This window comes from Arvicola amphibius, chromosome X, assembly GCF_903992535.2.
Source record: "Arvicola amphibius chromosome X, mArvAmp1.2, whole genome shotgun sequence".
Classification (NCBI taxonomy): Eukaryota; Metazoa; Chordata; class Mammalia; order Rodentia; family Cricetidae; genus Arvicola; species Arvicola amphibius.
In genome coordinates, this window is record NC_052065.1 from 21948121 (window position 1) to 21966485 (window position 18365).

At 37.8% G+C, this 18365-nt stretch overlaps 1 protein-coding gene across 1 annotated transcript in view; it reads left to right on the top strand.

Moving 5' to 3' along the window:
* The window catches only part of Huwe1 (HECT, UBA and WWE domain containing E3 ubiquitin protein ligase 1), a 139342-nt gene that overhangs the window by 19987 nt on the left and 100990 nt on the right, over positions 1-18365 (top strand). Inside the window, 1 exon segment of the mRNA XM_038317423.2 lies at positions 14842-14910. Coding sequence (XP_038173351.1) covers positions 14866-14910 — 45 coding nt within the window. The 5' untranslated portion in view covers positions 14842-14865.

The window sequence follows — 18365 nt, forward strand, 5'->3', positions numbered from 1 at the left end:
CTTATCCTCATAGCAATGGAGGCTTCAGTGTACCTCTTTGTCCCATCAGTTTTACTGGCAAATGTCTATTGCAATGAGTCACTAGTCTTGTGCAAGGCCTCTGGTTTCTGGCATACCATCATCACTGGGTCCTCACCAGAATCTCTATGGGTGATCCTGTGGCTACCATGAGTCTTGGAGATCTTGCAGGTATTGTTCCAGTACTTTTCACCAGTTCAGCAGTTCCTAGATGGGGTAGATGCTAGGGTGGGTCAACTCCAAGGGCCTGACTGTGGGCCTGAATAGTAGCCAAGTTGATCAGACTGGGCCCCTGGGGCCACCCACCTTGAACAAGTGGGTGGAGTTAGCTCCCCTACATGTATGCCCTCAGAGTTGGTTCACCCTGCTCTGTGTTGAGGGGTGGGGACCATCTTCTCCAGCGTGCAGGGGCCAACTCTCTTGCTGTAGTGTCCAGGGAGAGGCAGGGCCAGTTCTCCTAGGGCCAGTGAAGGGTCTGCTGGCTCATCATGGCCTTCTGATTTCATCTGACATGGTTCCTAGGACCTCCTGAGGTGACACAGACCATAGACATCTACACAGATCCCAGCTGTAGCTGGACCATAAAGCCAGACATGACCCTTGGCAGCAGCTTCAGCTTGGAAGACATCCTGGCTCAGGGTGGAGGGACTGGCCACTCAGGTGGGAATGGTTATGGCTCTAACCTTGGGCCTCTGGTGGCAATGCAGGACCCGGACTTCAGCACAGACCCCATTCGTAGTAGAACCATGGACCCCAACATGGTCCTCAACAGTGTCTGGATGTCATCATTTGCCCCGGGGCAGTATGGCTCTCGATTTGTATTGTCTACATGGTCTTAGATGGTAATTGGTGGATAGGACATCAGTACAGACTCTGGCTGCAGCAGGTCTATCGACCCTGACATGTTTACCTCAGCTGCAGGTAAACAGCACTATCATATTGTGTAGCAGCGCAGTGTACTCAGATCTGGATGCATCCTGACCCTTGGACACCACCCTGGACTCAGGTGGCTGATCTGACCTGGGGCATCCTCCAGGCCCTTGCTGTTATAGGGCCATGGACCTAGACATGGGCCTCGGTGGCAACATGACCCTGGGTGGCAGCACAGTCCGTCTATATCTGTATGGCCCCTGCTGTGGTGTGGCTCACAGACTTCAACACAGACCCTGGCTGCAGCTGGGCCACAGACCCATTCATGACCTCAGGTAGCAGCTCGGCCTGATCAACATCTTAGCTCCTAATGTTAGTCTGGCAATTCAGATCAGGATGGTTTTGCTAGCAGATCAACAAGGCCACAGGTTACGTACGATCCAGACCCTAGGCTTCATGTGGCCTTTCATGGCCAATTTGGAGCCTTTAAAAAGCTTTCAGTTCTTTGAGAATTTCATACAATGTAATTGAAAATATTCATTGTCCTCTCATGGGTTATCCTAATTTAGCATTTCTTTTGGGTGTTGTTGGTTTTGTTTTAGGAGTTTTTTTTTTTTGACAGTCTCATCCTAGTCCAGGCTGACCTGGAACTATATAGGCCAGGCTAGCCTCAGACTAGTGCCAGTCCAGCTGCCTTAGCGTCCCTAATGTTTGCATTCCTGGTGTAAACCACTACAGCCACTCTCTGTTTTCACACATATATATGGGTGCTATATACCAGTAAATGGGAATGAATTCTCTACTCATAAACCTTTTGAATTAATGTTTTCCGAACTAGGAATGTAGCTCAGTAGTGCAGCACTTCTTTAGCTCCAAAAAAGAGAATGAAGCTTTCTAAGGTCATTTTTAAAATCTTTTCAACTGTTTTAAATTGTGTTTTAAATTTAAGAAAAAAGGCATATATCAGATGAACTTTTGTTTTCACAGTGTTTTGGACCTTTTGTATTTCTTTTGAGAAGTTTTTGTTCATTTGCCCATTTATTGATTTTTTTTTGTTCTTTCTAGATTATGGGTATTAATCCCTGTCAGATGATTAGCAAGCAGAGTTTTTCCTTTCTTTGGGTTGTTTATTTACTCTAGTAGTTCCCTTTGCTGTGTAGTAGCTGTTTAATTTCATGTGATTCCTATTTGTCAGTACTATACCCGGAGTTGTAATGGCATTTCAATTGTTTTTTGTTTCTTTTAAAATCAAGACCAGGTAAGCAATTTTTTTAAAATTATAAACTGATTGGCCCATTAGCTCAGGCTTCTTAATTCTTATATTAGCCCATTATTCTTGTCTGTGTTAGCCATGTGGCTCGGTACTTTATTCGGCAAGGCAGTTACATCTTCTGTGACTTGGTCAGACTGCGGACTCAATTGTATTTTAATAAATAAAGCTTGCCTGAAGATCAGAAAGTAAAAGAGCCCCACTGGTCATTCTTACAGTCTAGGTAATGGTAACACATACCTTTAATCCCAGTAGTCACACTAGTTGCCATAGAAACTGGGCAGTGCATGCCTTTAATCCCAGTGGTGCACACCTTAATCCCAGAACTAGAGAGAATTACAAAATGGGAGGAAACAGCTCTCACAGCCACATTCTGAGATTCCTGGAGGCAGGGTTGCCATTTTGAACTAAGGTAGAGATAAGAGCCAATGACCAACTGTTTTGCCTTTTGGACCTTCAGGTTGAATTCCAGTTTGTCTTTCTGAGTTTTTATTAATTGTGCTTCAGAAGTATTGGCTGACTCCATTTTTAATTGATTACATTGTGCTTAAAACTACTAATGTACTATAATCCAGTTGTACTATAATTGAGTTTGTCCTGAATCAGAGGGTTGTACCAATTGAATTTCTTGGTGTCGCACTTATATGTGTAAAAGTAAATGTAAGTGTGAATGGCTGGTTGGGGGTGTTTTGCCTACAAGTATGTTTGGCATGTTCGTGCCTTGGGGCCTATGGAGACAAGAAAAGACATTGGATCCTCTGATGATGAGCCACTATGTGGATGCTGAGACTGGAACTTGGATCTGGAAGAGAAGCCAGTGTTGTTCCTAACCACTGAGCCTTCTTTCTGATTCCAGCGTGTTAATATTTAGTTTTATTTTGGTACAGTACTTGCCTTAGCAGTGCGAGGTTCTGAATTCAATCCTCATTACTCCCCATGCCTTTTCTGAAGAATTTGATAAAGCTTTTATTAGTGAACTAATTTGATCCACATACCAAATTTGTAAAGTTGAGATTGTTTTTATAAGTTTTCAGCAAAAGAGTTTGTAGTCTTTTTTTTTTTTTTTTTTTTTTTTTTTTTTTTTTTTTTGGTTTTTTTCGAGACAGGGTTTCTCTGCAGCTTTTTTTTTTAGAGCCTGTCCTGGAGCTAGCTCTTGTAGACCAGGCTGGTCTCGAACTCACAGAGATCCGCCTGCCTCTGCCTCCCGAGTGCTGGGATTAAAGGCGTGCGCCACCACCGCCCGGCAGAGTTTGTAGTCTTATAGTTAATTGTTATGCGTAATTTCTCTGAAACTGTACAGTAAGTTGAATCTTTGTTTTAGCATATTCCAAGTTCATTTGAATCCACGCAAAATAGTTGAGGTTGAGGTCCAATTAAAATCTTTGATAAGTCATATTACTTGGTAAGCTACTTAACTTTTGGAGGAATAATGGATGCTTAATTTGAGAATAAGAGTGAGGCCTCTCAATCTTACTGTTATCAAAGTAGGTTTTAACTTGATTAATATCAGCACTTAAGTTTACTGATTTGGAGATAAATACATAACAGTTAATGTTATCCTTCATATGCAGTTCGTAGAAAGGTTGAAAAGGACCAGACAAGCTTTATTTTCTTTTGATGATGTCTTCATACTAGTTTTCATTTATAGAATATTTGACATAAGATTATTGTTCCTGCCGGGCGGTGGTGGCGCACGCCTTTAATCCCAGCACTCGGGAGGCAGAGGCAGGTGGATCTCTGTGAGTTCGAGACCAGCCTGGTCTACAAGAGCTAGCTCCAGGACAGGCTCTAAAGCTGCAGAGAAACCCTGTCTCGAAAAACCAAAAAAAAAAAAAAAAAAAGATTATTGTTCCTGAATCGGTCTTGTTCAGAAAGAAATAGAACAAATAACACTGTATCTTACTCTTTGCCATGTATGATTTTATGTAGTCTTTTACTAATCTTACAGAGAGGTTACTTTGGCTCAGGTATATCTAAGACCATACACTTACCAAGAAAGGACAGATCTTTTAAAATGGTATTTTACAGACAAGCCTTTCTACTATGATGTTGTGTTTTTTATTGTATTTTTATTTCCCATCCAGGAGTGTTCCTTCACTTCTTACTTTGAAAAAGAAAACACATAGAAGCAGATAAATAAATCACATAAGACTCTTTCTCCTTCCACATAGGTAAATTTTTCATCAGAATATGTTGACAAAACCTAGCTTTTTATAAATATTTAACAGCTATGCTTGTGCTTTTTTAATATTTTTTTTCTTGAGCGAACATTTACCATGCTTGTGTTTTTTTTAATATTTTTTTTTTCTTGAGCGAACATACAGAGCTAGAGGATTTTTTTTCCCGGTATGTAGAATCCCCCCATATATAGGAAGCTGATTTTTAGGGATGTTTTCCTGTAAACCCAGAGACATGGGAAAATTGGAACTGAAAGAATGCAAAAGACAGAATTCTTTTTCTTTGATATCCTGTATTTATTATACATGACTAGCCTATGATATGGCTATGGTTCATAAATGAAAGGGATGTACAAGTGAAAGCGTGTGTCTGTGTCTGTCTGTCTGTGTGTTTGTGTGTGTGTATACTGCTTTGTGCAAATTTACTCTGAAAAATCTAGTCCTTTACTCCCATTTTGTGGTGCTGACATTCAGCGCCTTTGTGCATGCTAGGTAAATGCTCTCATTTGCTACATCCTCTCTAATTATTTTGAAAGGCATGGTTATACAGACTGAGCAGAGTATATTTATATATTTAGGTGTGTGTATATATAAATTAATGAAAAAAGGTCATGAATTTGGAAGAGAGCAAGGAAGGGTGTATGGGAGGACTTGGGAGGGAAGGGGAAATATGTAATCTCATTTTAGTAAATGTAATAAGACTTTAAAAGGCAATGTTTATGATTACATTGGTTTTGTAATTGTGTTTTCAGTTTTTCTTGGTGCTTTTTTTTTTCTTTTTTTCTTTTTTTTTTTTTTTTTTTTTTTTTTTTTTTTTGGTTTTTCGAGACAGGGTTTCTCTGCAGCTTTTTTAGAGCCTGTCCTGGAACTAGCTCTTGTAGACCAGGCTGGCCTTGAACTCAAAGAGATCCGCCTGCCTCTGCCTCCCAAGTGCTGGGATTAAAGGCGTGCGCCACCACCACCTGGCTTTCTTGGTGCTTTTGTATACTAACTAACATAAGTTGTTTTTATGTTACTGTTGCCTCTAATCTTTTTTTTTTTTTTTTTTTTCGAGACAGGGTTTCCCTGTAGTTTCTAGAGCCTGTCCCAGAACTAGCTCTTGTAGACCAGGCTGGCCTCGAACTCAGAGATTCGCCTGCCTCTGCCTCCCGAGTGCTGGGATTAAAGGCGTGCGCCACCACCGCCCGGCTAATCTTTTTTTTTTGGTCTTTTTTTCGAGACAGGGTTTCTCTGTAGCTTTGGAGCCTGTCCTGGAACTAGCTCTTGTAGACCAGGCTGGTCTCGAACTCACAGAGATAGATCCTCCTGCCTCTGCCTCCCGAGTGCTGGGATTAAAGGCGTGCGCCACCACCACCTGGCGCCTCTAATCTTTTTAAAAATTGTTTATTTCTTTTGATCTTTTTTAAAGACAGGATTTCTCTGTGAATCTTTAGAGCCTGAGCTGGAACTCACTCTGTAGACCAGGCTGGCCTTCAACTCACAAAGATCCATATGCTTCTGCCTCCTGAGTGCTGGTATTAAAAGCATGCACCACCACTGCTCAGTTAAAATTGTTTACATTTAAATACATTTAATAGTGCCCATGTCAATGCTCTGCATGCATTATTTTCATAACTGTTGAGTGGATAAAACAAAGCTTAAAATATCTTTTAATCTTGTGATAGTTTCTGTCCTGGTGACAAGGATGCAAAGACAAGAGATGGTACAGATCCAATCATATACAACTTGTGAGGCAAATATCAGGTAAAATGATAGGTGGTTTGAGGCTATAACTGGAAAAAGTTTAAGGGGTTCATTCTTACTCTGGGAGAGGTGTCTCAGCCTCATAGAGATGAGGCAATATTTAAACTGAGCTTTAAGGGATATGCAGGGAGTGAGTCAATTTATCAAATGTCTTGAGTGCTAAGGAGGAGACTTTGTGCTTTTTAACAAGGCCAAAGCATGAGAGAAGTATATAATGTCATTACTGGTAAGAGATATACAGGCCCTGGATACTGCTTTAGTTCTTACTTTCAGACATCTTGACCACAGTTCCCCACATCTCTCCCAGCTCCCCTATCCTTCCCCTCCCCTAAATTTCATTTCCCTTCAGAAAAAGAGCAGGTCTTCCATGGTTATCAATTGAACATGGCATATAAGACTAGGCACAAACCCTCATATCGAGGCTGGATGAGGCATCCCTTTAGGGGGAAGAGGGACCCCCCCCCATGCACTATTAGTCCCAAAAGAGCACCAAACTACTGATGGCTTCCAAGTTTTGAGAGTCATAAATAAGCTGTGAAGAAGAGTTTTCAACTCCTTTGGGCAAATACCAAGGGATGCAAATGCTAAGTCCCATTTTAGGAGTATGTTTAATTTTAGTTTTGTAAAAGCCATTTCCATTTGAGCTATTGTGGTTTGAAAGAAAATATTCCCCAAAGGGAGGTATGGCCTTGTTGTAGGTAGTGTGTCACCATGGAGGAAGGTTTTGAAGTCTCTTGTCCAATCATCCCTCAGTCTGTCAGTCAACTTCCTGTTACCTGCAAGATGTGGGAAACTCAGCTGTTCCCCCAGTACCATGCCTGCCTATGTACCACCATACTCACCATCCACGCTCCCCAGTCCATTATGATCATATTCTGAACCTCTGAAACTGTAAGCTAGCTACCCCATTTAAATGTTTTCTAAGAGTTGCTGTGGTCATGATGTCTCTTCACAGCTACAAAAACCTTGACTCAGACAACTGACTTCCAGGCAATCTATGATAGTTTTTACTCTGCATCCTTACCATCACTTGATGATGTCAGTGCTGGGTTTGTTCATTGTAATTAAAGCATAGTGAAATCTCATTGCTGATTATTAAAACCTTTTGGCTGTGTAGAATCTTTTCACTAGATTATTTTCTGTCTGTATATCCTTTCTGGTGAAGGTATGTTAAAAGTTTCATTGGTTTAGTGTTCTTTATGTATTCTGTTTAATTGTTCTCTAATGTCTTTCTCCATCTTCTGGTACTTGGGATTGAACCAAGCAGTTTACCTGTGAGTCATGCCCCAGCTACCTTGATAACTTTATTTAGCAAATATTTTCTTCAGTCTATCTTGTTTTTTTTTCCTACTTAAAAGAGAGTATAACTTAAAATTTTTGCTTTATTAAATAATACCTTTGGTTATAATCGTAAGCAGTATCAGTATTTTTACTGTTACCTTCTAGGAGAAATATTTTACAGTTTGTAGGTAGGTTTGTGATCCATTTTGAATTGACTTTTCTGAAGAGTGTATTATTGGTCTAAAGTTTTGTTCTGTTTGTCGTTTGTTTTTAAGACGCAGGGTCTTGCCTGACTGCAGTTACAGGTATATACCACCACGCCCAACTTGGTCTGGATGTTTTTCTTTTATATATGGGTAACCAGCTATTCCAGCATCTTTTCTTTAAAGACATCTCCATCCATATATTGCCTTTGCTTCTTTGTCAACGATATGTTGACCAAATTTATATGGGGCTATTTTAGGGCTCCATTTTCTGTTTAATTGACTTGTTTATTGACTAATACTATACTTTATTACTATGGTTTTAAGATGAATCTTGAAATAGTGTTGTGTTGGGTTCTGAGTCTTCGGCATCTCCATATAAACTTTAAATTCAGTTTGTCAGTATTCACAATGTAACTTGAGATTTGAGTTGGGATTGCATTAAATATATAGGCTCAGTTAGGAAGAAATGACATCTTTGTTTTGTTTTGTGAGACAGGGTTTCTCTGTAGCTTTGGAGCCTGTCCTGGAACTGTGTCTTTTTGTTTTCTGGTTCTTGGGAGTGAATAAGGGCCCATTTTTCTGTTTCCCTTTCCTTGAATGTTTGTCAGATTTATTGATAGATAAAGCTCCTTGAGTGAAGGGTATGTTAAAGCATTTTTGTTTTACATTTCCTTGATGACTTCAATGTTGAACACTTTAAAATAGCGTTTCTTTTGAAACTGTCAACTCACTTCATTACTCAGATGTTGATCAAAAGTTATATTTCCTCAGAGTATTTAACTTGCACAATTCTTTGTAAATCTGGATATAAACCTCTTGTCTGAAGTATAGCTTTGAAAGATTTTTTTTCCCATTCTGGGGCTTTAGGTGTGCTAGCATGATAGTTTTGTTTGCTGTGTAGAAACTTTGTAATTGCAAGTTGCATTTGTTAATACTTGAACTCTGCTCTTGAAATTCTGTTTAGCAATTTTTTGCCCCAGTGTCTGGATGGGTGTTCCTTAAGTTTCTGTTGAACAGTATGGGAGTTTTGGGGTTTGAATTAAGGTCTTTGATTGATTTCTAACTGATTAATGTACAAGGTGAAAGACAGGAATCTAATTTTATTTGATTCATTTTTGTGTATTGTTTTTCTGTCTCTATTTTCTTATTTTCTTACCTACTCATTATTATTTCTTGCCTTTTACTTGCTTTGGGATTGACTCCTTACTGTTTTTGAGAGCTTTGATATGCTTCATGCTTACTTTTTAATGTGAGCAGTATAAACTTTTTTTCTTAGGACTTCCTTGGCTGTGCTCCAGAGGGGAACATTCTAAGTAGGTTGTTCTCATTTTCATTTCTCTTAAGAATTCTTAAATTTTCTCTCTTGATTCCTGGATGACTCACTGTTACCTCAAAAAATGTATTATTTAGTCCCATTTTTTGTAATTTCTCTTATTGAACTCTTTTTATTCCATTATGATTTGATAAGACACAAGGTACTAGCATGATTTTATTTTGTATTTGTTGAGACATTTTGTTCTATGGTATGATCAGTTTTGGAAGTTCCATGTACTGTTGAGAAAAATGCTTATTTTCTATTTTCTAGAATATTCTGTATGTGTCTGTTAAGTCAGGTTGATCCCCTCTAAAGTTCTTTGCCTATTTTCACTTTAGAAAATCTATATAAATGGGTGATATATTGAAGTCCCTCACTATTACTGTGCCAGGACCTATGTATTTTTTTAATGCCTTTTGATGTTTGCTTTATGGAATTTGGGAACTCCAATATGTTACATAAAAAATATATCTTTTGGTGAGTTGTTTCCTTTTATTAATATATAGTGTCTCTAATTTTGATTGGCTTTTTACATCTGGTTTATGATTTCCCATTTTCTTGATGGTTTGATACATGTCTTTTCTACCTAGTTTGGAAACAACATATTACTTCTTGTGTTTTAATTCAGTCCATATGTTTGTATCTTCTTAGTAATGAGTTGAGACTTTATATTTAAGGTTATTATAGGGGTAGGTATTTGCTATTTTTTTCGAATTTGTTAGATGATGTTCTGTTTTATTGTATTATTGATTATTCATTTTCTTTTTAATAATTTATGTGCATTGGTGTGAAGGTGTCATATCCTCTGGAATTGCAGTTACAGACAGTTGTGAGCTGCTTATACTGGAAATTGAACCCAGGTCCTCTGGAAGAGCAGTCAGTGCTCTTAACTGCTGAGCCACCTCTCTAGCCCTAGTATTCACTTGTCTTTCATTGAAGTTTTGGAAATTTGCTGATTTGCTGTATTATACATGGTTGTTTCTTTGTCAAGTCTACTTAGTTCATCTATTTCTTTCATAATTTGTGTGTTCTCAAAGGAGGCTGTTGTTCTTTCCCTCGAATAATATTCCATTAATAATTTTTTTTTGATTTTTAGAGACAAGGTTTCTCTGTGATTTTGGAGCCTGTCCTGGAACTAGCTCTTGTAGACCAGGCTAGTCTCGAACTCACAGAGATCCGCCTGCCTCTGCCTCCCGAGTGCTAGGATTAAAGGCGTGCGCCACCACCGCCCGGCCATTAATAATTTTTTGTAGTGCTAGCTTGATGGTTATTAGTTGTCATAATTTGTGCTTGTCTCGAAGTGTCCTTATCAGTTTTGAAAGATAACTTTGCTGGATATAGCATTTTTGGATCACAGTTGTGCTTCTGGCTTTTGTGGTGTTATTAAAGAAAAGTCAGAAGTATTTCAGGTATTTCTGCCTTTGTAACTTTGTAATTTGATATTTTTCTCATGTGACTTCTAGTATTGTTTCTTTACTTTGTATTTTTTACATCCTGACTATGATGTGTGTCATGGACTGTTTCTTCTGGTCATGTCGATAAGGAATTTTATGTCTTGTATGTAGATGTCTATTTCATTCTCTTAAATTTGGAAAGCTTGCTTCTATGATGTCAGTAAATAGTAACTGTTTCATTTGATTTTATCTCTTTTCCTTCTATATCATAAATTCTCAAATCTAGCCTTTTGACTGCTATCCCAGGCTTTTTGGGCATATCATTCATGTTCTCTAGTATCTCTCTCTCTCTCTCTCTCATTCATGTTCTCTAATCTCTCTCTCATATCATTCATGTTCTCTAACCTCACACACACACACTTTTGTGTATTATTGTATTGTTTCTACTTTGTCTTCTACCCCAGAAGTTTGTTCTTCTGCATGGTCTTACCTGTTCATGAAGGTATCTATTGTGGTTTTTATTTGATTGATCATCTTCATTTTAAGTAGTTTGTTTTGTTCTTTTTTTAGTGTTTTGATAATTTTTCCTCTGTATTATATATTAAGACTTTCTTGGAATTTCCACTGTTTCATTCACTTGTTAAGGTCTTAGAAAATTTTCCTTAACTTGTGCATCTGTTTGAAACTTCTATAATTATTGTTGTTATTTCATTTTTTAAATATTTATTATGTATACTATATTCTGTTTGTGTGTTTGCCTGCAGGCCAGAAGAGGGCACCAGACCCCATTACAGATGGTTGTGAGCTACCATGTGGTTGCTGGGAATTGAACTCAGGACCTTTGGAAGAGCAGGCAATGCTCTTAACCTCTGAGCCATCTCTCCAGCCCTCATTTTTGTTTTTTAAAGTAAGACTGAAGTCTATCTTAGACTTTTCCATTACCTCTACAGTTTTGGATTCCCTTGTAGGGGAGTTAGCTGGTTGTATCATATTCTTTGTTTTGCCCATCTGTTTGAGTTGGCTGGTCTTTCAGTTTTGACTGTTCCTTCTGAGTGTCTTTGGATATTTTATATTCTGTGATTTGTCTTAGAGGTATGTCTGCATGAAGTTAAGCTATGGAGACTGGTGTCGATTGTCACTAGATTGGAGTCACTGAGGTAGGTGATCCTGTCTTGGTTGTGTATCAACATGACCAAAGGTGGGGCTGCAGAAAAAAGCATCAAGGTGACTAGATGTGTTAAGTCACTTCTTGAATACATTACTGTTGGCAAAATACCAAATATCAGACCCACTAAAGCCCCGTCTGAGAGCTAAAACTACAGGCCTGAAGAAACCTCTCAGATTGCAGTGAAGTGACTACAGGACCCTCAGAAGTCAAAAGCCAAGATCCACACTGCCATTTGAGACCACTGGAATCAAATCTTTAGCCTCTTAGGGATCATTGGGGCCACTGGGGCTAGAGATCATATAGTGTTCTCTTGTTCCCCTGGAGCCAGAGGCCTGATCTTGTGGATCCTCCAAAGCCTGGCTCATGTTGTGTGCTACCTTGCTAAATCTTGATGGTATGAGTGCACATGCACACAGGTATGCTTGCCAGTGCTTGTATATGTGGAAACAGAGTTCAGCTTTGAGGACCTTCCTTTGTTGTTTCCTCCCATATTTTTAAAGACCTAGTCTCACTGACCCTGATGTTTTCTGCTGGTTCATCTCCATCTTTATAGTTACAGACTGGCACTGTCGTGTTTGACATGGGTTCTGGGGAACTTAAGTCCTCATGCTTTCATCACCAAACTGTCTGCCCAGCCCCTCTGGGCAGATGTGGGATTTTTAAAAAAATGTACATAATGCTTTTTCTGTATTTTTTGATCTGTATGCCTGTTGCTTTCTTTTGTGTGCTGTCCTATTAAGAGCTAGAACTTCCAACATTGTCTTTGAATAAAAGTGATGAGAACACTTTGCTCTTGTTCCTCATTCTAAAGGGAAAGCATGCATCAAGTTATTTGCATTGTATAATGTTGGGGCTGCTTGCCTGTAGCAGAAGCAGTTTAATTGCTTCCCTACAAAGAGCTGCCATCTCTAATAATGGCATCTGGTTTTAGCTGTAAAACTTTCATAAGAAAAGAAAAAAAAAAACAAGTAAAATGCACAAATTGTTTAGTTTATAAGTTTCTGCTCTATAGATAAGATTGTCAGTAACTAGTTGGGCTCATTTTAGGTATTTTGATGTTGTTGGTAGGAGTCATCTTGTTCATTTGTATTGGATGCTGTTTAGTGGAAGGAGCGGAGTGCTGCGTTCCTGCCACCCAGCTAGCTTTACACACGAAATAATTACACCGAAACTGTATTCTTTTAAGCACTGCCTGGCCCATTAGTTTCAGTCTCTTATTGGCTAACTCTCACATCTTGACTAACCCATATTTAGTAAACTTTGTAGCACCACAAGGTGGTGGCTTACCAGGAGAGATCTTAAACCTGCGTCCTACTCAGAGAGGAGAGGCATGGCAACTGCCTGAGGCGTCTGCCTGACTCTGCTTTCTTTTTCCCACAATTCTGTTCTGTCTACTCCGCCTACCTAATTTTCTGTCCTATTGAAGGGCCAAGGCAGTTTCTTTATTAACCAATGAAAGTAACACATAGACAGATGACCCTCCTCCATCAATGCTGAGGTAATTTTTAAAGGGAATTTGTAATTACGCATTCTAAATATTAATTGTAGAGGAATGTTGTTTAGTAGTCATATATGGTCTGAGCCAAAAATTTGGGTGATAAATACTTGAAATGATAATGTGTGTCAAGTGACATTACCTCGTAAATATTTAAATACTATGTGTCCATCATTAGAACAAAATAAAATACTTTGCAACAGTCTGAATATTTATTTTACCAACTCTTCCTGAATACCCATTGATTGAATAGATGTAAACAAAGCAGACAAATAGGCCAGAAGCTACCTAGAATATGTGTCATCTTCTTACTTGGTTACTTTATATTTTTAGTACCAGGTCTTTCTAAAGAGCCTGGAATCTACCTCTACTACTATGCATGTATCCTTTTTAATAATAGGAGAAATGTTGATTTCTTACTATGCCTAGTTCAGTGTATCTTTAAGGACTTGTCTGTTAGTAAATATCACAGGGATTACATGGGCTTGATCAGGCTGTTACCTACTTTGGGCTTTCCAAGTTACATGGTCTTAACTAAACTGATATATGGTCAGGACATTTATAGAAGGTGTCTTACACGTTGTTTTCCTAGTTAAAGTCTTTGTTCTTAAGACACAATTTATCTTAGTGCTAAAAGGCATATTGCCAAAACTGTCAAACATAATCCTTGTGGTTAGCCATGAATTAACGTGGAGTGGGGGGTGCAGAAAAGGTTTTATTATGGCTTGCACATCCACATCACGCAGTCCATTGTCATTGTCAAAAGAAGTCAGGGCAGGAACCTTGAGTCTTGAACTGAACCAGAGGCCATGGAGGAACACTGTTTTACTGGCTTGCTCCTAGTACCTTGACTCAGACCTTTTTCTTACACACCCCAGGAACACCCACCCAGGATGTCACTACTCACAGTGGGCTGGGGCTTCGCATATCAATCATCTGTCAAGAAAATGCCCTACAGACTAAGGCAGTCAGATGGAGACATTATAAATTAACATTTTTGATACATTTCCTTTCTTAGAGTGTTTTCTATAGACATAGACTTATATTTAGTTGTTTTTGAGATAGCATTCTGTTGCCCAACCTAGCCTTGAATTCCCATTGATCCCTTCTGCTTCAACATGGGATTACAGGTATGAACCATCATTCCTGACTTAATAGATTCAAATTCCATGTTATAACCTTTCTATTTAATCATGAGCTTCTCTGTTATGTAATTGTCTGCGGTATTTTTAGTGGCGATATGGTCCATTTAAAAACCAATCCTGGAGCTGGAAAAATAACAGATCACTTGTTTCCAGCATCCACATGGTGGTTCGCAACCATCCTTAATTCTGGTTTCAGGGGATCTGATGACTTTTTCTGGTCTCCTTGAGTCCCAGGTCTGCTTGCAGTGTACATACATACATGTAAACAAAACACATAAAACATTTAGATTTTAAAATTTAAAACAGTCCTTTTTTGGGACTTTTGGGACTTTATGATTTTTTACTATTATACATAATTCATGCAGTGTAGATTATTGCAGTAAAAATGTTTATGTGCATCCCTAAAACTTAAGCTGAATTTTCAGAAGTGTAATTATTTTTTTTTTTTCAAAACTAGAGCCTTCTAGTGAGTTTTTTCATCCTGAGGTATCAAAAAACATGCCATATTTAACTGTCAAAGAGGAAAACAGCTATTTTGTTTTATGTATTTATGTAACAGGGATTGTGAACCATTTGTATCAAAAGTTATTCTTTACCCATTTCTATTTCATAGTCATACCCATGAATTAACATAACTTTAGTGTTTTTACACTAGGTATCTTGCATATACTTTGTCCAATATTTTGTATGTTTAATAATATTGAACTCTAGGTTATCTTTAACTTTATCTTCTCACTACTTTGGGGGTTTTCTTTTCAGATCTTAAAGCAGAAAATTGAAAACATGAAAGTAGACAGGACTAAACTGAAAAAGACACCTACTGAGGCTGTGAGTATCCAAGTTTGCTTTGCTTGTTTTCTTCATTTCAGGAAAAAATATTGTGACCAGTGCAGCCATTCTGATCTTCCAACTAAATATGTTCAGTTTATAGAAAGTGTTACTACAGCAACTTGTAAGACTTGGAGAAACAGCCCTGTTGTAGAGTGCTTGCTTAGCATGCATGAGGCCTTGGGTATTCACCCTGAATACAACAAAAGAAAATAAAAGTACTATCTTGCCTTTTGAACATCTGTTTTTATTGAAAGTTAGTAGCTTTGTGGAAAAGGAATAGTGAACAATACTTTGTGGGCCCCTGAAATGGATTCTCAGGTCACAATAAGAAAAAAAGACAGTATGACAATGGAAAAAAAAAACAAATGTAGAATCAAAGTTTTACTGTTGCTATTAGAACTCAGGATTTTTTTCCTTTGGTTTTGAAAACAAAAATAAGTTTCTTGACTTTTGTTAGTCTTTTGTTTTTTTTTTTTTTTTTGACATTGGAATATCAGTGTGGTTTTTATTAAATGTTGTATATTGGACATACTAATTTTCTTACTGTACAGATGTTTCCATTTGATTTTTGATTTTGATGTGTTTTGACATCTCTAAATTATGATGACTATATCATTTGAATAGAAAGGTGAATAGAAGAGGTTTTAAGGAATTAAGTTTTTAAAAATGAGACAGTTCCATCAGTGTAAGAATCTATTGATTAAAAATTAAGACAGTCTAGAATACGTAAGAACTTAATAGAGGGATTATATATTGCGGGAAAGAACAGTGTTAGTCAATAAAATGTGCCAAAACAATTGCTTTTGATTTGGATGGGATGGTGTGGGGGACTGTTTACTGAAGTAAATTGTAGATAAGTCGTCAAAATCAGATACTTTTAAAAGAAATTATAGGAGAAGTAGAACATACAGGTGAATGTTTACCTTGTCTTAGGTGGGGATTGCCCTTCCAAGCATTAAAGCAAAGGACAAAAAAAAATGGAAATGTTAAATACCATATCCAAAATAAAAGGACACATGACAATAGCCATTCTAACAGGTATGAGGTAATATCTCATTATGATTTTGATTTGCATTTCCCTGATTATTAGTGATGTTGAGTACCTTTATATGTGCCATTTGGCCATTTATATGTCTTTGGAGAAAAGTCTTTTTAAATTCCTTTGCCCACTTTAAAATTGGGTTATTTGTGTTTTTCTCATTAAGTTGAAGAAGTTTTTTTAATATTTTTTAAATTAACCCCTAGAAGAATGAAAGTTGAAATAAGTTAATCATAGAGGAACAAATACTGCATGGTTCCTCTTAATATGGGGCATATAAAATAGTCAAAGTTATGTAAGTAGGCAACAGAATGAATGGTGGTTATCATGGGAAGGGATGGGGAAATTGTTCTATGACTTTGTATTATTTAGTTATACAAATGAGTAAAAACTGGGTGTGGTGGCTCATGCCTGTAAGAGAACCAAAGTTCAGGGGCAGCCTGGGCTATATATTGATAGCCTATTTGAAAAGAAAAGGATAAGTTTCAAAAGTTCCAGTTAAGGATAAATTATGTGTACTTAAGAATTTTGTTGAGGATAAACTTTATGTTAAATGTTCTTAACATACACAAAGGGCCACAAGGAAACTTGGAGGTGATATGTTTTTCACCTGGAATGTGGTGATGGTAATATGAGCATATGCACCTATGTTTAGATACCATGAAATGACTCACCAGGTTAAAGCTCTTGTTATTTAAGCTCAGTGAGCTGAGTTCAGCTCCTAGAGTCACATAAGGTAGAACCAGTTCTGCATAACATAACCAAATTATGTTAATTATGTGCTGTTTTTTATATGCCATATAATACCCCAATTAAGCTCGTGTGTGTGTGGGGGAGTCATGGTTCCTCAGAAGCTGCAGAAAATATTTGTAACCCAATGTAGTTAATACCCTTTATACTAAATCAATAGAAGAAATGAATATCCCAATGACAAAATGGGCATAAAACCTTTCAGAGAAGGAACAAAGCCAGTAAACTAGAAAGAATCAATCTTGCAGGTGATCAGAGAAATGCAAATTTTATTTTATGCTAAGTGAATTGCAAGGCTTGTATAGTCATGCTTAGGAATTACCTAGCTTCTATCAGATTACTTAAAATATAAAGTCACTGTCTAGATGTGTTAAGGCTTGAGTTGCCTGTTGTACTCAGGTAATGTAGAAGATTGCCCAATTTCTCATACTGGCGTCAATAGTAGGTTTCAATTTTAAGATTCAAAAAAAAATTGATCACTTAGTATATTAGCAACATTGCAAAGAATTTTCCCCCTATGTTTGATATCTATAGGAAGAAATTCATGTAAACTCTGGTAGCTGGTATGCAGCTTTGAACTGACTGATGGCTTGCCTTTTCCTATGATTGGGGACAGTCCCACTTGGTTTGCATTTATATAGCTTAGGAAGAAAGGAATGATGTTGTAGTAAGGCTAAGTAAATTTTATGATGAGGAAGCACCAGCACCTTAGGTGATTTAAATGTATGCCAGAGATGAACCCTATGAATAGTGGGCTAGAGGCGGGGCTACACATCCATGTTTTTTGGGGCTCATGAGATGGCTCACCAGGTAAAAGCTTCAGCAAGCTCAATGGGCTGAGCTCAGTCCTTAGAGTCTCATAAAGTGGAGAGAACCAGTTCTACATCTTTGTCCCCGCCCTTCCGTCCTTCCTCCCTCATTCTACAATAACAAAGATGATGATAATTTTTTAAGAGAAGTCTCTCAATTACAATTAAGGTATGTTGGAAACTCCCTTTGAAAATGAGAGACAAAGACCAAGGGTCAGGTATGGTGGTACAAGATTTTAAATCCCAGTACTTGGGAGGCAAGAGTTCAAGACCAACTTGGTCTACATAGGGAGACCCTATCTCACAAAGAGGGGGAGGGGGATGAAAAAGAGAAAGCAAGAGACAGTTGTTCTATTTTGTTCCATATACCATAAAGAAAGAAATATTTGATATTTTAGTTTGGGAACTTACATTTAAGTATACTATTTCAGTTTATTTCTTGGTAACCTTCAAAGTATTCAGTAGGCAACAGTGAAATGCTAAGAAAGACGACAAGGTCTAAGCTATATTCTAAGTTGCCCTTGTGCGTGTATGGTTTGTCCAGTAGAACCAGGTATCTCATTTAAATGTGTTTGGCATGCTGCCAATCAGAATCTTTAGCAAGCCCCACGTCCATCACAGGCAATATCTTAGTTTTAGCAAAGGCCATATTATCCTTTGCCAACAACTATATTGCATTCAAGCAGGTTCTGGCTTGTGAGAGATTAAATGTCATGTAATGTGGACATAGAAAGTTATTACAGTACCCAAGTGTTAACCACAAAATGGGTATTACCTAACCCCCACAAAATCAAAAAATTGGATTTGCCTATATGTATGCCATTAGTAATTTAAATAGATGGATTTGATTCTAT